General features: G+C 42.0%; 1 protein-coding gene across 1 annotated transcript in view; it reads right to left on the minus strand.

Moving 5' to 3' along the window:
- LOC124619281 (histone acetyltransferase KAT7) overlaps nt 1–22,146 on the minus strand; it is a 581,212-nt gene that overhangs the window by 550,437 nt on the left and 8,629 nt on the right. Inside the window, exon 2 of the mRNA XM_047145550.1 lies at nt 6,298–7,087. Within this exon, the coding sequence (XP_047001506.1) occupies nt 6,298–7,087 (790 nt within the window). The remainder of the gene's footprint in view (nt 1–6,297; nt 7,088–22,146) is intronic.

The raw sequence follows: 22,146 nt of genomic DNA on the forward strand, positions 1-22,146 counted from the left end.
GTTGTAGCTGTCCGAATGTGTGTGCATTTTCTATTTCAGAAGAAGACCTTTTGGATGAAAGCTTAAATATATAGCAGTCTTTTCATTGTGCCTGTCTACGACTCAACATCATCTCTATACGGCGAGTAGGAATCCATCTTTTTCATAATACTGTTATAAATGGAAATAGTATGAACTACCACACCCTAGGCGTATGGCACAGACCTCATAATCCCAGGTGATATAAATGAAAAGAACTTCCCACAATTTTCTGGCTAGAGAAACATAAACTGGCCACTGGGATTTTAATTTGGTTTCCTATCCATTATCTGACTGTGTGAGGCATCGATAACGTTCCCACCAGCAGAGGGGGTCCCCGATCCATTTGGATACTGGACAAAAGGTGGCACAAATTTGTAATATAGGAAAAAGGTTCTGAAGTAATAAAAACGGAGTTACACAACCTAAGAATAAACGTGAAGAACGATGAGGCTGCAGCTGGTGATCGGTCTCAGAGTTCAGGATGGGCCGGATGTGACGGCACGCAGACCACTTACGGACTGACTGGTGCTTCATTCTGGCAAGCCTCCAACTTAAAATATATAGTTTTATTATCACCTTTGCGGGATGGAAAGTGGCTGGAGTTTGCCTGCTGGGACATAGAAACTAAGCATTTTCTTTTCATCCCCTAAACAAGTGCAGTGTCAGCTGTCTAAATGATGGGTTTTTCTGACACATGCCACATGAGCAAGGAACTCTTGTTTAAAACTTTAAGCATTGTCAGTGGTTGATGCCAACTTGAATAAATTAACTCCATTTCCAGATTTTGCTTCCTCAGTATGTCAGGAATCATTATCACAAATCTTCCTTTCTCCCTGAACTCTTTTCAGTGGTTTAATTTGTGACTGTAAAATTGTATGTATGAGACAGATCAGTTGTTCATCATCAAGGTCTCCTGAGTCTGTCACCAGATTTATTACTTATGGATTACTACCCAATTCAGCCTCCGTTTTAGTTTTCGGTCTTGCGCCCATGTGCATGTCACAGCACTTGGCAGTCTTGCGGGGTTTGTAACAAATAGTCTTATGAATATTAGATTCATGTAGTAATCTTGAGAAACAATCAGATGTTTTGTTTCTGAATAAAACTATGTGACTAGCTTCAGAGTTGAGCCCATTATCCAACACCATGATAACAAATGAAAACATTAATACATATGGTAACTGTTTGTATGCACCTTCTGTGTCAACATTAAGTGAGATAGTGAAAGAATTAAAAGAGAACACCATTCTGCCAAACTCAAAACACCTAAATGCCCAAGTGTCTTCCTTCACACAAAAGTTAAAATTATATGGGGAATTGCTCACCAATCAGGAAGAAAATCACTTTAAAGCAGAAATAACATGTAAGGCGGCAGCAGTTTCTCACAGAAGTCAATTTCTGATATCTAAGACTTCAGAAAATGTTACTAAACCTGCCTTCGCAGTAATAGTGAAATATGTAATTTAAAGATATAGTAATGCTATGAGTGTGCTTATTGTCATTTATAATGTATTTAAGATTCACAAAATCCACAAATACCAAGGGGGGAGCATATGGATTGTACCACTTATCTGAAATACCTTCCAGCTCATCAAAAGACTTCCTTATATAACCTAGAGATTAAGTGTGAAACCTGACTCTTTAATGTGAGCCTCGTGCTAAGATAGCTTAATTCTGTAATATTACATCATATTCAGTCACTTTGTAGTAACTTATATTTTAACACAGAACACAATACTAATAAGTCACAGTCACATTCTAACAATTACTACAAATTGTGTGCAAAATTCCAATTTCAATCTACAACATAAATATACTATTAGATACATACCACAAGCCTATTTAACATCCAAAAATACAAGCATAACACAATAACACAGCAAAGGACAGAGATACAAGCTAGTGATTGCAGGCAGAATTACATATGATCTCACATCTGAGTAGAAGTGAAAGGGAAATAAACACAACAGAAGGGAGAAATTCTACACTATCCATTACAATTGTTAAATACATAAAATAAAAACAAGACAGGGAACAATATTTTAAAACTGAAACACTATCAGTCATAACTTTTATTTATTCAGTTGTTTCTGGTTTTGTATGCACAGCAAACCATGTAAGTGATCATTAGTGTGTATGTACTTGCACAGAAATGACACTATAAATTCCTGAAGTCTGAAAACAATGCACCATCTCACACACGATCAGCATTATGTTTACAGTGACACAATGTATACCCTTGTTTGTACACAAATGCAAATCAATTAGATAATGCATACTTGTGAAACAATTCGATGCCAGTATGCAACAAAAGTGTCCAGCTTCGTTCAATGGATGACTGATAGTGTACATGATAAAGGCTATATGAAATACCTTACACTAATGTGCATGTGAGCACCAGCACTACAGACAAGGTATCAGCAGCACTTGTTTGTCTTATCACTAACATTTATTACAGTAATAACTGTTATCCTTTTAAGAAAGCTCAGAACATCAGAAATAATACAGCATTAACCCTGTATTATTTCTGATAGTCTGAGCTTTCTTAAAAGGATAGCAGTTATTATTGTAACAAATTGTTAGTGATAAGACAAACAAGTGCTCATTCCCATTCGAGTACAGCCTATTACTAGACAAGTTTTGACATTGTAGATGGCCATGTCCCTGCCAGACCAGTTCTTACTGTAAGTGTCCATAGCTCATATGACTTGAGATTGTCACTACTATGCACACTTTCTGTCCATCAATGGTCATAAATGTGTACTATAATACCAGCACCATCACTATTATCCTCATGAATGAGTACTTGCTAACAAAACCAATGCGTTACCAATCCAGATGAAGACTGTAAGTACATTTCAGACTGCAGCATCATCAGTGATTTGAAGGAATGAGGCAATGATGAATGTGATTGAGCAGAGACATTTGTGACAAACTCAACCGCTGTAAACTGTAAATGCTCCAGAAACAGTCACTTCCTAAAAGTTATAAACCATTAGCAGTGTCCTGTGAGCATAACCTTTTTGGCTTGGAGTAGATGATTGTACGTCAGAACGTGCCTGCACTACATTTTTCAGATTAATTAAAACAATAGTACATTTTATGAAGCTGTACATCAAAACATTATAGTTCTTGCAATTCACTTAGCTCTACTTACTTCCACTGAGACTGGGAGTCTTCTAACATGCCACATGGAAACTTTCACTCCAAAATTTTATGACAACCTCTTATGTATCACACTTCATGAACATTTTTTCATGTGTGGTGACGTGTCATTTCGAAAACCTTTCCTCTTCATTAGCCTGACAGTCCAGCAGCTGCTAACAGATTCTCACACATTGTGCTTGTGCTCTTCAATGTGTTTTGTTGAGCTCCATCTCACACAAACTGCGAAAGTTGGATGTGTTATGGATGACACCATATGCAGAACCACATGATTAATGTCCTTATGGTTTGCCACTTCATCAAAAATTGCCCCTTAGTTATTCAAAATCAGGTCACAGACTTTTCCAGTGTTAGCATCAGTAATGGGTGTGACTGGACATCCAACTCCTTCCTTGCTCTTCTTTATTGTTCAGCTACTTTTGACTAGTCCGATCAAGCAGTAAACACTGTCATGATAAAATACCCTCCCTGTAGTATGCTGAAAGCTTTCTGTGGATTTGAACCACTGGCACACCTTCAGATCACAAAAACTGATTATAGAATACCAATCTTTACTGATTGAAACAGAGAATGGTGCAGCCATATGTACTTTGGAAGAATGTAAAGTGAACTGATGTGATAAGGCCAAAAGATGCCACTAGTAAAGAGAATGGTACCATCCAATGGCTAGAGAATGGTCTTAGCCACCCTGCCAACTTACATGCAACTAGAATGAAGATACTGACTTACTTTCATGTAATGTGCTTTTCAACAACTTCCATTATTTACCCATTCATGATCTAGTACAAGGACATTGTCTTAAATGGTTCATCAGTGGCCAACAGCAGATACTGGATAAGATCTGCAGACACACACAAGCATCCACAAACACCCAAAACAACCTTACTACCTTAGTTCCCTAACAAAATTAAGCCCAGTGTAGTTTGTGGTGGCTTCAGTGACTTCAGTTAAGCATTGTATCAGTGTCAGACAGAAAATGTGATATATTGTAACACCAACAAAAATATGTAATGGAATGAGAAGACTACTGTCTGTCACTGTATAGAGCAAATGTTGAAAATAGTGAGCCTGAATGTATACACAAATACAACAACACCAGAGAAAAGAAAGTCAAACTTACTAGGGAAGAGTGGGTTGGGGGGAGGGGGAGGGGCAGAGATTTGAGCATATGAAGAGTGATATGTAAGAGTTTTATGATAAACTTTTACTCCAAAGTTCCACATGGCACGTAAGAAGACTCCCATGCTCTCAGTGGAAATAGATAGAGCTAAGTGAACTACAAGAACTATAATGTTTTATGTTCAGCTTCATAAAATATACTGTTTTCTGCCACTATAGCCAATCTGCTCTCACCGATGGCTGGTGAAAGCTTCGTTATAGTAGTAATTAAAAATTGCAAACACTTATGAATATGAAACTCTCAAACATTGTTATTGTTATTATTATTATTATTATTATTATTATTATTATTATTCAAGCAACTGCTAATTGTTGAACAGAAAAATCCAAGAATGCTAAACCACACAGCTACAGTCTACTAGTTATAGGCCAAGGAGACAGAGGAATGTAAAAGGTGTTGGGGATAATAATGGAAAGATAACACTGAGGAAAGAAAATGGCATGTGTGAGATGCAGATGTTACAGATATTAATTAATTGGGGATAATAATGGAAAGATAAGACTGAGGAAAGGAAATGGCATGTGTGAGATACTGCTGTTACAGATATTAATTAATTCATCACACAGGGCTGATCAACAGGGAAACCAACATAAAGACTGAAAGTTTTCTGTAGTCCTCTAAAAGTCTGTGACACATCAGACCTGTAAAAGGATTATTTGTAACATCATTTTTATTGAATGTATTGTTCTCAGCACTAAGATGTGCTGTTACACGGCTATCTCATCAAATTATCATACATGAAAACTGTTTCACTTTTCTTCATAATTTTTTGGTACATCTGGTGTGAAAGTTACAGGGTCCACCAAACAAGCCTCCACATACAGAGATTAAAAGGTTCCTATGTTTTTTAAATGTATATATAAAAATCATGGTGTACACATACAAGAACTATATTACAGTGAAACCCTAAACTATTGCAAGCGAACACTGGGTAAAATAAAAGGAGTGCTCTGCAAAGAATTCTTTTGGCTCAGATCAGAAATCTGAGTATTACTGCTCAATTCGTCTGTTTCTTATGGACGTCATATCAAAACAAAATTTAGGTGCAGTACACACCTTTTTGCCCAAATAACTAATGAAACTATATCAAACTTCAAACTGCTTTTCTTATAATGGTATCAACTGAATTCCGTAATTTTATTAGTAATAGTGGAAAGTGGCCTGATAAAAAAAACTGGAACCACTCCGTTTCTGCACAAGATTCATAATGTGGATAATTACCTACTTTCAGTCCCAGGTATTTATAATGTTTGATTTTACTGTGTATTTGATTATGTCACTTTAATGACAATTCTCTGCCAGACATTGTATGCACTGTGTTTTATTGATGTTTAGAGAAATGTGCATTCTGCAAGTCACATAACTTACTCCACTAACTCGCTCAAATTTTTCCCAAAGCCACACACATCACTTGTAGATAGCAGGTCTTGTTTTTATTCTGTCTAGTAACAGTCTGATTATATGTATGAAGAGAATCAGTGCATAATGAACATAATATTCCGTTATGCACACACCACCACTTCCCTTGCTTCAGGCAACTTATAAAGTTAAAAATTTCAGCTGCTGCTGACCCTAGAGAACAACCTCCTGTTGCATGTTTCCTTGATATGATGGTACCCTTTGCTTTGCTACAAGCATGTTTCTGTGTTGCACACAGAAAATACCAGAACCTCATGAGTATATACAACAGGAAAGATATGCCTGTTAACACCACAGTACCACAAAGGGTCTATACATCTATATGTTAACATCACTGAGATTCAAAATTGAAATTTTTCTCAGAGCCTGAAACTCATTGTCTTATGGTAGTCACATTCTCCCCTCCTCCCCCTCCCATTTTTAAAGGAAAAAAAGAGGAACTCCCTACTGGTAAGACAGGAAAATAGACAATTTTATATAGCTCACATATTTGAAAAATGCTACTGATTTACCTGAGGAAGCTGAGGATGCTGTTGTTGAGGTCTCTGTGCTTGCACCAGATTTGCTTGGTGGTGACTGCAGTGGTTCTGGTTTAGCAACAGCTTTCCGAGTTCTTGTCTGGGCAATTGCTTTTGATGCAGAATTCTTCACTGGGCTTAACTTTGGTGGCTGTGTTGCTTGATCATCACTTTCACTACTGTTCTCAGGACTAAATATGCTTTTAGTTTTTAGTTTCCTCTGTGTTGTGGAATCTGCCTGTTTACTTGCAGCAGCAGACTTTGTAGCGGGTTTTTCGGCTGTCGACTTAGCATTGGCATTTGAGCCAGATTCTTTTACTCCCCTTTGTCCTGATCCAGCATTGTTTTTTGTTGGGTTAACTCTAGAAGGCTTCTGAATTGGAGTAACAGTGGCAGTTGCTTTTGGTTTTGTTGAAGCTTTCCGCTTCACAGTTGGCTTAACAGGTGAATCCTCAGATTCTGATGAGCATGCAGCCGTGGCGTTAGCTTTAGATTGCCTAGTTTTTGAATTTGAAACCTGCGACTTCTCTTTAGGTTTTGCAGTCTCGGTATCATTTGAAACTGTTGTACTTTTACTACTCTTGACAGGTGAGTTTTTCTTTTTTGCCACTTTTCTAGTGTCCGAATCGGTCGACCCATTTGCACTCTTCTCCGCACTACCCTGTGATGTCGACGTATTCTCCGTGTCTGAAGAACTTGAATCAGAACCACTAGAAGAAGATGAACTCGAAGATGAGGAGGAGCTGTTACTTGAACTAGACGCCTCAGAGCTTGATGCTGCTTCCTGAAAGCAAGACATAATCAGGTTTATGCACAAAGACACAACACAACACATAATAAAATCACAATAACAAATTATCAAAAATGTAATCTAAACAACAGAAGTGTGTGAAAGATATACAAACAAAAATCTGACTTACACAGACATTTGTAAACTGTCTTGAAAGCAGATACACATAGAAAAGAAACAAACAAAGTCACATAAACAACGCTGATAAGAAAATGAAGTTTTATACAAACACGAGTGTTGCCATGCAAAAGCAATACACACTAGTAACACTTAATAACATACCTTACAGGACTGATAAAATTAGTTTTGTTATAACAGTAGACCGTAATAACCCAAACGCTGACCTGACATTATGAAGCATGTCTCTAATTTGTTTTGTAAGTTTTTACCATTTACAATGAAAACATCGGAGGTTCATTGGAACTGTTAGTTTTATGGGTTATTCTCTGGTTAGAGAGCATGCTGAAAAGGAAAGAAATATTGAATGTACTTAGCTGTTGTAAACGTGAAAAATAACTAAGCTAGGAAAGGGTAAATTTTTTTTGAGTCCTACATAAAGTAAAATGCTTTACATGGGATTTCTCTCTTTGTTATCTAAGTATGTATCACCACTAGATTAATGAGTAATGAGTACAGAAATACTGCTTTTCTACTGAGTTTAAGACAGAATGTGTACATAATGGGAGGCCTCAGTTCTGAATTCTAGCAATGCAATTTAAAAGCAATTTTCAGATGTTAATTAGAGTCAAGCTGAAAATTAATGCTACAACATTAATTATGTGATAAATAGAGTCACATTCACTAAAACTGATTATGCAGTATGTAAGCAAAGTGATGTGAAACGTTGCCAGCCTAGAGATCTCAGGAAATATTTCTTCTTGGTAAGTGTATAATACTGCAAAACGCTTAATATCTACAGTTGTCATAAAGAGCGAAGAAAAAAATTTGTTTGCAAGGCAAATACGTGGCAAGCAACAGATAACAAACTGTTTGAGTTTACACTCATAGTTGCAGTGATTCCACTACAAGGCTTAACTTTCTCAGATGGCTTGCAAGCAGGGCAAATACCGGAATGTTCCAACACTTGGTGTAAATAGATTGAGATATGATAAAATGAGTCACTGGGTTACGACAGTAATTTTTTTTTGCAACAGAGAGACATTAAAATAGTAAGTTTATGAGCTCTTGAAAGAAGGAAAATGCAAAAATGACCACCACATTTAACTTTTTTTAAAATTCTTTTTTGTCAGTATTCATAAAAAAAAATCATTCTGGGTGAATACATACTTATATTTGAAACATAATACTGACTCAGTCAACAAGGTATTTCACAGCAGCATGTACAACTGTTAAGTGTATCTGGTAAAAGTAGAAATTAGGGTTTCAGATTCAAAATGAATGAAAATAAAACTATTATGTCATCATAAAATACTGTTACCATGTTGTTAACCATACTTTAGTTGGTTAAGTTGCTAATACTACATTCAGAAATTCTCTATGCAGTTTACAGAACAATGATTTAAGTTGTAAAACATTGTTTTTAAAGATTTCTATATCAACCTTCTGACAAACAAATAGAAAGCACTACAAGTTACTAAGAAAATAGATTCGATCAAACACACATCGTAAAAGTTTCTCCTCTGTGACTTATTTTACTTGTACATCAATGATTTTACAAATTTGTAAGTTAACTAGTTGAAAGAATAAATGCAGATGCAGAGTGAGAAAAAGCGAAAAGACTGTGCCAGGTCAATAAAAATAAGGATGAATAGAACTGAGAATGAGTACTGTTTATTGGTAGTACCAAGGACTGATATTCAGTCCATAATTTTAACATGTGATTAAAATTATTAACTTTTCAGTATAGTGCATGTATAGAGTTGTAAATATGTTTTTTACCTAGCACAAGATTTTATAAAACATATAATTTCAATTAGAGTCTTGAAGGTAGGTGATGGGGTACTGGCGGAAATAAGGCCATGAGGATGGCTTCGTAATAAAAGTAAAGGCCCTGGGTTCAAGTACCATTCCGGCACACAGTTTTGATCTGCCAGGAAGTTTCAAATGCTTGCAATGTTTCTTTACGCATCGGTCTAAGTACTTGACTTGTGCATTAGTTATCAGTGTCAACTTGAAATAATAAGCGGCTAAACACAGGCATTTAAGTAACAAAAAAATCATTCAGCTGAAACCCATATTCATTTCCTCTTGAGAGAATTTGTAAGAAACATTTTGTATCTGCGCCTCACTACAAATAAGAATGTAATTCATAACCTAATCAGTAACGAGCGTTCCTGAAATGACAGTATTACATTTTGGAATTATTTGTGATTTATGTTTGGGTCATATTTGTTCCTTATTCTTTTGTATTTCTGCTGCTCAGGGGAGAATAATATAAGCTTTGAAAGATCAGAATCCCATTTTTAATTAAATCCAAATACAAGAAAAAAACACACACACACACACACACAGTTTGGGTTATAAGTATACTGGTAGTGAATGACTAACACAATTGGGAAAACAATAAAATATGTAGTAAAGCTGTGAGGAAGCGTCGTGGGTTGTGCTTGGGTAGCTCAGTTGGTAGAGCACTTGCTCGCGAAAGGCAAGGGTCCCGAGTTAGAAATCTCGGTCGGACACACAGTTTTAATCTGCCAGGAAGTTTCATATCAGCGCACACTCCGCTGCAGAGTGAAAATCTCATTCTGGAAACACCCCCAGGCTGTGGCTAAGCCATGTCTCCACAGTATCCTTTCTTTCAGGAGTGCTAGTTCTGCAAGGTTCGCAGGAGAGCTTCTGTAAAGTTTGGAAGGTAGGAGACGAGATACTGGCAGAAGTAAAGCTGTGAGGACCGGTCGTGAGTCGTGCTTCGGTAGCTCAGATGGTAGAGCACTTGCCCGCAGTAGGCAAAGGTCCCGAGTTCGAGTCTCGGTCGGGCACACAGTTTTAATCTGCCAGGAAGTTTCAATAAAATATGTACCCTATCCTGTCTAGGGCCACATAAACGAATCTAGAAAGTATTAACAGATTTCTTTGGCCTCTTGCATTAAACTTAATGGAAATGGACACATACTTCATTAAAAATTACCCCATTCGCCTTGTATGTGTTTTGAGCTGCTAATTCACTCATATTTACAGGTGAGATATCTTTGCAACTGGATAATACCCAGAGTGTCGTGACTGATAGCCATATAATCTTTGTCTATACTACTACAAGATAGATGAACTCAACAGTAATTAAAGTGTGTGTGTAAATATAAACTTAACAATGAAACCAAACTGGATAAGACAATTAATACTTCAAAACTGGTGTATCTGCAAACAGAAACCAGCAGTGTGAAATATGAAAACTGAGCATACAATAATAAAACTGTTAATGGTGCCATTTCTATCAACATTTCACACTAATAAGTCAAAATTTTGATATCATGTTCACTGAAAGCATCCATACAAAAATAAGATGTTCACCTACATGTGTAAAAATTACAAGTGACACATCAATGTTACATAAAGATGTGCTTTCCAATGGGCGACACTACCAAATATATTATATTGGGATCTTACAACAGTCTTTCATCATAGGGTCTTATAAAATTAATGCTGATTGTATTTTTAAGAAAAAAAAACTGTGTATTGGTTTTGTTACACTGCTATGGGGCAAATATTAAAAAAAAGTCTTTGGCACATTATCCATGTCCAAGTCACAATTTGCACTTTTCTCATAATATCTGATGTAATATTGAAGGGGGCGGACTTGCACATTTTAGAGCTTCAAGAAAAAATTCACGATGACACAAACTGTCTTCAAACCTGGTTGCAAATAAATCTATATAACTGAGAAATGCAGATAAGGGCACATAAACAACTGCGACCTAACAAATCATGTTGTATACAAGAAATTTTATTACAGGAAGAATATAGAATTAAATATAATATTTAATGGATTATGTTGAAGTAGTTGGATAAACTCACTTAAGAAAAATAAAGCAAAATATTATGTTAAAACTAACTTATTTTATCATCACACATCAGACTATTGGCCAGTACTGCTCTGACTGCATTCCAAGTAATAGCAAAAGGAGCAGTGGAGCCTCTGACATTGCAGCAGGTTTTAGAAAAGAAAAAGTACTAAACTACAACAGAGACCCTTCATCTAGCCGAGATCTTAATTTTTAAACACCATAGTAAAATGGGCTTACTTACATTTACACTTGTGTACAAAAGCAGCCTGTGACAGAAAAGAGACAAATAAAGAGAATCATCATCGTTTAAATCTTAACTTACAGAAATTAGTTATAAGCCTTTAAGATGAACATTAAAATGATCTACAAATCAATTCTGATAGATTTGCTCTTTGCTGTACTTAATTCTTCATGGAGTGAAACATTACGTCCTGCAATAGACACACATAAAAGGACATACACCATCCTCGCTTTCTTCTGAAAGATAGCATAGAGTTTATTTTTATATGTGGCTCTCTGCAGTACTGAATATTTCACATTCTGAATGTGAATACTAGCCAGTAGTTCTGTCATGTAACTGTTTTTACAACTGTACAAAATTTTGATATCAGAGTGATTTATCATCCACCAGATGGCAGCAACTTTTTTTTTTTTTTTTTTTTTTTTTTTTTTAATGAAGTGTAAACTGAGGAAGCACTGAGCATATTAATGCTATCATCATTACATAACTTTCAATATGAATATTGGTTCTTAATAGCTTCAGGGAAAGGAAATAAAAGTACACTGCATCAAGCAGTCTCTCATTGGTGAAGATTGCTTAGTGTGTTTAAGAATCACACCCTCAACAATCTAAGACAGTCAAGAGAAATGCATGTCCCCAACACAATGTTTTCTCTGGCAGGGGTATTTTTCCCTGAATCAAGGTATTCATAGTAAACTCCTGACACAATGGCATTTGAAAATACCAGTTGTAGCACAACCTTGGAGGTGGAGGAACCCATTTATTGGGCATTCACGACATAGCCTCGACCAAATGCATTGACACCATGTGTATTGCCTACCTGAGTGCTTGACTGATATACTAATGGACAGCATAAGGTTTAAGATTACTCTAACCATGAGACATGCTGCATAATTCTATCCTCCACAGCAGTAGCACATCTCTCACACCACATAGCAGTGGTTTCTAATCCAATGGCTCACAGTGTATGGCCAAATAAAATATCAAATTCACAATACTCTATTTAATCAAGTAGTTCATAAGAAATCAGACACAGTTGTTTCACTGCTTAGTATGAATTGCTGAATATGCGCAAAGGAGATATGTCACAGAAAACCTTTGATTTCACAAAATATACTGCCTTGCTACTACTGATCCCATTTGGGTCTTGAATACAATGTCGTTTCTAGAGAGACAAAAACGTATCTCCAAAAATCAGAGGGGATTTAGGAAGCATGACTCATGTCAAACAGGGTATTTTGTTTTCACACATGATATAATGCAAATTGTGGATGTGGGCAAACAGGCAAATGCTGAATGAATTCTTTGGTGTCTAAAATGGTTGAATACCACAACCCTGCCAATTGACAAAGACATGAAAATATGGAGTGCCTTCTCAAATACGCACTTACCTCAAATAATTTAGATTTGGAATCTAATATGTTGGTGTGTATGTCAAATACTTAGAAGAGCAAAGGCAACACAAATTACTACAGTGTAGTAATATGATGTCAATGATTCATTCATTCACAGCTTTTCACCCCCCCTCCCCCCCCCCCCCCCCCACATATAACTTACATCTTATCTTAAAGCCAAGAATGGTTTTGGAGAAATTATTTTTGAGGAAATGAAAGCATTCTTATTTTCTGTATTGACGACAAGAGTGTCAAAATGTTTAACAATGATTCTTCCACAAAACTATCTTCAATAGATAACACAAGTGAAAAGTTAATGCTATCAAGTTGTACCAGCTTATACATGGTGAATATTAACAAAACCAAAAAACTGCAGGGACTGATTCCTAACTGGAAATGGAGGAAAAAAAGTCATATGAACGTATGTCTGGAAATAAACTGTTGCCACAGAAGATGGCTCTCACGAATGAAATTTCCTCTGACAACATGATGTGTGTTCCTTGTGAGCTGCAAGCTGTGCAACTGATGCAGCATACTGTAAGCAGCAGAATGGGCTGGTATTCATGTTGGCAACAAGCTGAAATGGTGTTGTTTTTGTGTGCCCGAGCAGATGGAAATGGTCAAGAGACAGCACAGTTATACCAAAAGAAGTACTCTTACAGGCTCCAATCACATCACACAATATTTCAAACCATTTTTGGGTATTTCTGTGGTTATGGGTCCTTTTAGACAGGTGGATACGAAGAGAAGTGGCAGACTGCGCATACACCAGATTTCGAGGACCAGGTTCTACAGGATACTGAGACGAACCTTAATACAATATGCAGGCAAGTGGCCCGCCAACATGCCGTAAACTAAAATACGATTATGTGTGTCCTACAGGAGAAAAGGCCTTGAAATGTTGTGTGATGTGGTTGATGTCTATGAGTATATTTGTTTTGTTGCCTCATGACCGTTTCCATCTGCTTGGATATCCACAAACACAATCTTGGCTTGTTTCCGACTTAATACTGGACCATTCTGCTGCTTACAGTGCGCTGCATCGATCACACAGCCTGGAACACACAAGGAAAACACGGCACATGGTTAGAGGAACTTTCACTTATCACTGCCATCGAATGTGGCAAAGATACATTTCCAGACACATGTATATTGGACCTTTTTTTCCTTCCTTTCCAGTCAGGAAATCGTTCCTGCAGTTTGTCAGTCTGATTAATATTGACCCTGTATTTTCCTACCAACTGCTCTAACATCTCACAGATGCAATTACAGTAGGCAACAACAAGTTAAGGAGAGTAGATATGACAAGATGCAAAACAGGACACCACACACCCACATCATCATTTGGCATTACTGCAACAAGTACACTACAAAAAATACAAATTTCTTATTCTCAAGGACATACAAATGAATGGTGTAAAATACTACATTAAGTGACAAGCTAATTTAGCCAAAGACAGATGTGTTTTAACAGCAATTTGTATTAACATAGTACTTCACATTTACATTACAGGTTCAATAAATAAATAAATAAATAATAAGTTGACAGCTACACTAATTAATACAAATTATCAACTGACATTTTTAATAAAAGTTTGAAAGCAATAAATGATAATATTTATGTGTAACAATGGCAAATAGAGGAGTTAAAATGTGTGTTATACAATGATGATTTGTTAGGAAGATTTACTAGGTTGTAGACCTACATGGTTTTTTTTTTTTTTTTTTTTTGTGGGGTTTAAGGGCGCTCAACTACTGAGGTCATTAGCGCCCAGTCACCGTTGTTAGAGCACATGGAATCTAGTAAAACTCAAGGGGAGGGGGGGACACCAGAAAGACCTGACAAAGATGCAGATAAAATAAGTAAAAAGGTTAGATGTCTTTGGACAAGCCAGTCAAAGTTATAAAACGCAGAACACGAGCAGCTGCTTGAGCGTCATCAGCTAAAATATCCGGTAAAGTAGATGGCAGGGACAGGACAACATGAGATTGACTAAAGCAGGGACACGACAATAAAACATGGCGCACTGTTAATGCCTGACCACAAGGGCACTGCGGGGCTGGGTCACCGGAGAGCAGGTAGCGGTGGCTAAACCGGCAATGCCCAATCCGCAACCTGGTCAGAAGGACCTCCTCTCGCCGAGATGGTCGGGAGAAGGTTGTCCAAGCAGTTGGGAGGGGTTTTACTTCCCGGAGCTTGTTTCCTTGGAGGGATGACCAAGCATCCCACCACAACGACACAAGCCTCTTACAAACATCCGCACGAACGTCAGATGACGGGACACAATGGGAGGCTGGCCGAGGCAGGAGGACTGCAGCCTTGGCTGCAGCATCCGCAGCCTCAGTCCCAGGCACTCCTACATGTCCGGGAACCCACAGAAAGCTGACAGGAGAACCATTATCAGCGAAAGAATGGAGGGACTGCAGTATCCCTTGAATCAAGGGATGGACCAGATAGGGAGCTCCAATGCTCTGAAGAGCACTGAGTGAGTCAGAGCAGAGTACACATGATGAATGGTGGTGGCGGCGGGCATACTGAACGGCCTGATGGAGAGCAAAAAGCTCGGCCGTAAAGCTCGAACATTGGTCGAGGAGCCGGTATTTAAAGGTGGCGGCCCCGACGACAAAGGCACAGCCGACACCATCGTCAGTTTTGGAGCCATCGGTGTAAATAAAGGTGTGACCGGCAAGTCGAGCACGGAGTTCGACAAACCGTGAGCAATACACTGCAGCCGGAGTACCCTCCTTCGGGAGTGAGCTGAGGCCGAGATAAATATGAACCGGAGCCTGGAGCCAAGGTGGTGTCGGGCTCTCACCCTCTCTGAAGGTGGTAGGGAGGGCAAAATCCAATTGTCGAAGCAGGCGACGGAAGCGGACTCCGGGGGGCAGTAGGGCAGACACATACAACCCGTACTGACGGTCGAGAGAATCGGCGCAGAAGGACTGGTAAGAGGAGTGGTCGGGCATAGACAACAGCCGGCAGGCATACCGACACAGCAGTACGTCGCGCCAGTAGGTCAATGGTAATTCAGCAGCTTCAGCATAAAGACTCTCCACAGGACTAGTGTAGAAGGCTCTGGTCGCAAGACGTAACCCCCGATGGTGGATGGAGTTGAGACGGCGTAAGAGGGATGGCCGAGCAGACGAGGCTCCCATAATCCAGCTTTGATCGGACTATGGACCGATACAAGCGAAGCAGGACAGTGCGATCCGCTCCCCAAGATGAACCACTAAGAACTCTGAGGACATTAAGGGAACGTGTACAACGGACCGCCAAATAAGAGACATGCGGAGACCAACACAGTTTCTTGTCCAACGTGAGCCCCAGAAACTTAGTTGTTTCCACGAATGGCAGAACAACGGGACCGAGATGTAAGGATGGCGGAAGGAACGCTTTATATCGCCAAAAGTTGATACAAACCGTCTTCTCTTCAGAGAACCGGAAGCCATTTGCCACGCTCCATGAGTATAGGCTGTCTAGACAACGCTGAAGGCAGCGCTCCAGGAGGCGTGTTCTCTGGGCACTGCAGTAGATCGCGAAGTCATCGACAAAGAAAGAGCCTGAGACATTAGGTGGAATGCAATCAATAATTGGATTGATCGCGATGGCAAAAAGGGCGACGCACAAGACGGAGCCCTGAGGCACTCCGTTCTCCTGGAGGAAGACGTCGGACAATACGGAACCCACACGTACCCTAAACTTTCGATCCGTTAAAAAGGAATCAATAAAAAGGGGCAGGCGACCGCGTAGGCCCCACCTGTGCATAGTGCGGAGGATACCTCCTCTCCAACAGGTATCATAAGCCTTCTCCAAATCGAAGAACACGGCTACCATTTGGCGCCTTCACAAAAAGTTGTTCATGATGAATGTCTACAAGGTCACAAGGTGGTCAACAGCGGAGCGGCGGCGACAAAAGCCGCATTGGACATTGGTAAGCAGCCGTCGAAATTCAAGAATCCAAACTAACCGAGCATGAACCATGCGCTCCATCACCTTACAGACACAGCTTGTAAGAGAAATGGGGCAGTAACTAGAAGGAAGGTGTCTATCCTTCCCGGGTTTGGGTATAGGAACAACGACGGCGTCACGCCAACGCATGGGGACCTGATCTTCGGTTCAGACGCGATTGTAGGTACGAAGAAGGAAGCTTTTGCCCGCCGGAGAAAGGTGTGCCAGCATCTGAACGTGAATGGCATCTGGCCCCGGAGCAGAGGACCGGGACAGTGCAAGCGCACGTTCGAGTTCCCGCATAGTAAAGGGGGCATTATAAGTTTCCAGATTCAGCGAGTGGAAGGAAGGTCGCCGAGCCTCTTCTGCCTCTTTCCTGGGAAGGAAGGCAGGGTGGTAATGGGCGGAGCTTGAAACCTCCGTGAAAAACCGGCCGAAGGCGTTGAAGACAGCCACAGGATCAACGAGGACCTCATTACCTGAGGTCAGGCCAGGTACTGAGGAGTGGGCCTTAATGCCCGACAGCCGGCGCAGGCCACCCCTTACGACAGAAGAGGGAGTAAAACTGTTAAAGGAGCTGGTGAAAGAGGCCCAACAAGCTTTTTTGCTGTCTTTGATGACACTACGGCAATGCGCTCGGAGTCGTTTGTATCCAATACAATTCGCCAATGTAGGATGGCGGCGAAAGGTGCGTAAAGCACGTCATCGAGCACGGATAGCGTCTCTACAAGCCTCGTTCCACCAGGGGATGGAAACGCGACGTGAAGAAGAGGTAGTACGAGGAATGGAACGGTCGGCAGCATTGATGATAACAGCCGTGAGGTATTCGACCTGACTGTCACAACTGAGAAAATCGTGGTCCGGAAAGGTCGCCAGGGAGGAGTAAAGTCCCCAGTCAGATTTCGGTATGTTCCAGCTCGAAGGACGTGGGGATGGGGTGTGGTGCAGGAGACGAATGACACAGGGGAAGTGGTCGCTCGAATAGGTGTCAGAAAGGACATACCACTCGAACCGACGGGCAATAGTGGTAGAACAGATCGAGAGGTCCAAGTGGGAGTAGGTATGAGTAGAGTCCGAGAGGAAAGTCGGGGCGCCAGTATTGAGGCAGACAAGATTGAGATGGTTGAAGACATCCACCAAGAGTGAGCCTCTTCGACAGGATGCAGGAGAGCCCCAAAGGGGATGATGGGCATTGAAGTCGCCAAACAATAAAAACGGCAGGGGAAGCTGAACGATCAGGTGCATCATGTCAGCCCGACTAAGAGCAGATGACGATGGAGAGTAGATGGTACAAACTGAAAAAGTAAAAGCAGAAAGAGTAATACGGACAGCTATTTTTTGGAGTGGGGTAGTCAATGGGATGGGATGGTAATAGACATCGTCCCAAACGAGCAACATGACCCCACCATGAGCTGGGATACCGTCCACAGGGGTGAGGTCATACCGCTCCGAGGTATAGTGGGTAAAGGCAATACGGTCAGTCGGGCGCAACTTGGTTTCCTGGAGACCAAGGACGAGCGGACAGTGCAGGCGGAGGGGCAGTTGTAATTCCTCCCGATTAGATCGAATACCTCTTATGTTCCAATGTAACAAGGCCATCGCTAGTCAAAAAAGAGGGGGAACGAGACGGGGGAAGAGCTGGTCACCTTGACGGCCGCGGAGGTCCAGGTTTCGAGGGAACAACGCTACAACCGGCGGGAGGCGGATCCTGTTCCATCGAGTCGTCGCCAGCTGCGGCCGCTGTCCCTGGTTGTGTAGGAGGGGCAGCATCATTTGCCGACGAGGGGCCAGCTGAGCGCCTGGCAGCAGAGCGTCCCGGCGAAACTGAGGACGGCTGGGAGCAGCGACTCACGGATGGAGTGTCAGACGAAACGCGCCGGGGTGGAGAGGGGGATAGAGACTACTTCTTGGAGGCCTTCTTGGAAGTCCGAGGAGGCACAGGGATGGTGGGCTGGACCTGAAGAAGGTCCTCACACGCGGGGTCGGTTTTGGAACGCCGGACCTCGGAAGCTGGGGTCCGGAACATTTCCCCGATGGATGCCTGAGAAGAGGATCGCTTCTCAGGCGGCGAGGGGGGGGGGGGGAGGAGGAGGAGGAAGGGTGGCCCCTGGGGCAGAGGGGGCGGGGGCCACTGGGGAGGAGGATTTGGAAGGGAGGGATTTGGGAGGCTGAGGCAGAGACCCCGGATGGGGGGAGGAGGCGGAGGGGGGACAGGATAGGGGTGAGGATACTGCGGAAGGAGTGGACACAACTGAAGCAAACGAAGTGGTCAACGGCACAGGATGGAGGCGGTCATACTTCTTCCTGGCCTCAGAATAAGAGAGCCGATCCAAAGTTTTGAGTTCTTGTATCTTCTTCTCCTTCTGATATGTGGGGCAGTCTGAGGATCTAGGCGAGTGGATGCCAGGACAATTAACGCACCGAGGTGGTGGGGTGCATGTATGTTCCTCACGAACAGGACGTCCACAATCGCCACAAAGGGGCTCAGCCTCACACCGTGACGACATGTGCCCAAAGCGCAAACACCGAAAACAGCGCATAGGAGGCGGGACGTAAGGTCGCACGTCGCACCGGTAGCACATCACCTTTAACTTCTCCGGGAGAACGTCCCCCTCGAAGGCGAGGATAAAGGCCCCGGTGTCGATGCGACGGTCTTTGGGGCCGCGCTGTACTCGCCGGACGAAATGCACGCCTCGGCGCTCCAGGTTGGCCCTGAGCTCCTCATCAGATTGCAGCAGGAGGTCACGATGAAAAATAACCCCCTGCGTCCTATTTAGTGCCAGATGCGGGACAATGGACACTGGGATGTCCCCTAGGCAGTCGCACGCCTGGAGCGCCGCCGACTGTGTGGCGGAGGTGGTCTTGAGAAGAACGGACCCCGAACGCATCTTACTGAGAGCCTCGATTTCCCCGAAGATGTCCTCAATGTGCTGAACAAAGAACATGGGCTTGGAGGTGGCGAACGTCCCCCTATCGGTTCGAGAACAGACCAAATAGCGGGTGAAGTACTTCGCCCCAAGCCGGCGGGCCTGTCCCTCCTCCCAGGGAGTGGCCAAGGGGGAAAGGGCAGGAGAACCAGAACTAGAAACAGTACCTTTCCTTTTGAAAGACACGGCCGCAGAGCGACCTGATACGTGTTGACGTTTCATCTGCAAAACGTCCGCCCCGATACCACCCACTCCGACCAGGGGCTCTCCCCACGGGCGCCACCCAGCCTCAGCAAGGGCCACCTGGCAGGATGACCGTTGCCGGGAGTCCTGATGCCCCAAGGAGACGGGCATCTACTCCTTGGCCGACGTGGGGAGGGTGCAGCTCAGATATCGGCAGTACGATCCCTGTGTTGTCAGGGGGCTACAACCTAGAGGGTACATGACGACCCCACCACAACGGGCTGGCTACCGTGCTGGATTTCTGGTGCCATGGAAAGTCCATCATGATCGTAGGTGCAGATGGGGACGCACTATGGGCGTAACTTGTACCACCCATCAGGCGTTTAGGCCCAATTTGAGGAATAGTGGGTATGCAACAACGCCGGTACAATGCTGAGTGCCAAGGTCTTAGTGCACTGAGGACCAGTGGTACACCACGTAAGGCGTCCTTCCCCAAAAGGCTCGTACTTCTGTAGAATTTTGAAAAATGGAGGTCAAACCCCAAGGGGGACCATCACATGGAAGGCCGAAACGGTTGAAACTCCTTTTAGTCGCCTCTTACAGGCAGGAATACCTCGGGCCTATTCTTACCCCGGACCCGCAGGGGGGGACCTACATGGTGCAAAATATTAACAGTTGTATGGAACCAAAGATGGCACTTCAACTTTTGAAAACTACCTCTAGCCCATCATCATCATCATCATCATCATCATCATCACTGTCATCATCAACAACAACAATCAGAAACTAAATTACAATTAACAATGCCAACTAAAAACTGGTGCAGAGATATCGGCAGATATTTTCAGTAATGGCTGCTACCCAGTACCTCATCATGTTTGCATAAACCAGTTTTGCTTTACAATTGTCAGAGATTAGTCTGGTATTTTGCAGGTCCCACGAGAAAAATTCCCACAGCAGCAAGGTTTAATAAGGAAACTGTGAATACCATCGTTAAAGCAAGTACCAAATGCAATGGCAAGAGGTACTATTATATTAGCTGCTCTGATTTGGTTCAGTGAGAAAATAAGGAAAGAAACAAGAGCAAATGGAAAAATAAAGAAGAAGAAGGGAGGGGGGGAATGTAGTAGCAGTAAATTAGGTCTCAATGGGAACACTGGTTGCAAGTACACTTCTTTAATAATGTCTGCTCTAGTAGATATGGCACACATTTTTCTTTATACAGGGCCGTAATTGTCTCAACCAGCAATTGGTCTGGAATCTAAACTGTCTCTTACTTTTTTCTGCACACAAGAGTTATAAGAAGTGAAGCCTATTTAAATCGTACACCACATGCACTCACTTTTACTGAACTTTGCCTCCATCCAGATAACTAATGTATCCAGTGCAATTTGTTTTTAAGTTGACACTACAGCAAAAGACAAGCAATGAAAAGCCACCATCACTAGCATTTGCTGGAATTAGCTGTGAAAGGCTTTTTATCGCCCACTCATTAATCGTGGTATTTTGGGAGGCAAACACAAATCAACCACACAATCACAGATCAGTCTGCTGGTTTCTGATTTGATTCATTTAATTTGAGTGGAAGATTACAGGATTAATTGTGCTTTTATTTCTGTAAGATGTCAGATCATTAGAACAATATTGTGAATGTCATCCAGAATGTACAGAACATTTGCTCACAGACCTTGTACAGCTATTTCACTGCAGTTGTGAACCTGTGATACCAGTACCAGAGGTGCCTCAAGTACTATCCTCTCCTGTGGATCCTGTCTCCTCTGCAGAAAGGATAGGATCTGTCATTACCCGCTCACTTGACTGTGAGTGGTGTGTCAATGGTAGACCTAGGTATCCCGTACAGAGTGGATGGGGATTAGGGAGGACTCAGCATTTTGTACCGATCCACCTAACCAATAAGTTTGAGATGCTGTCTTTCACTGAAACTGGCCCAATGGTACTCACTTCACCTGTTGTGGGGGAACCTGTTCTGTCCGGTGTCAGAAGGAAGCAAATGCAAAAGGGTAGGGGTCTATTAATTGCTGGCAGTTCAAACGTATGGCGAATGATAGCACCCCTTAGGGAAGTGGAAGCAAGGGACAGGAAAGTGTGCACTCTGTGTGTATGCCTGGGAGCTATCCCGGCAGCCATTGAGGGAACAGGGTGCAACCAACTGCAGATCGTGGCGCAAGCTCGAACAAATGATGCCTGTCGTCTGGGGTCCAGGGTCATTCTTTGTTCATTCCAGCAACTGGCAGAGAAGATAGAGGAGGTCAGCTTTGAGTGTGGAGTTTCAATGAAGCTCACAATTTGCAGAATTGTCACCAGAACTGATCATGGCCCTATGGTTCTAAGTTGAGTGGAAGGACTGAACCAGAGACATTGAAAGTTCTCTGACAA

Source organism: Schistocerca americana, chromosome 6, assembly GCF_021461395.2.
Source record: "Schistocerca americana isolate TAMUIC-IGC-003095 chromosome 6, iqSchAmer2.1, whole genome shotgun sequence".
Lineage (NCBI taxonomy): Eukaryota > Metazoa > Arthropoda > Insecta > Orthoptera > Acrididae > Schistocerca > Schistocerca americana.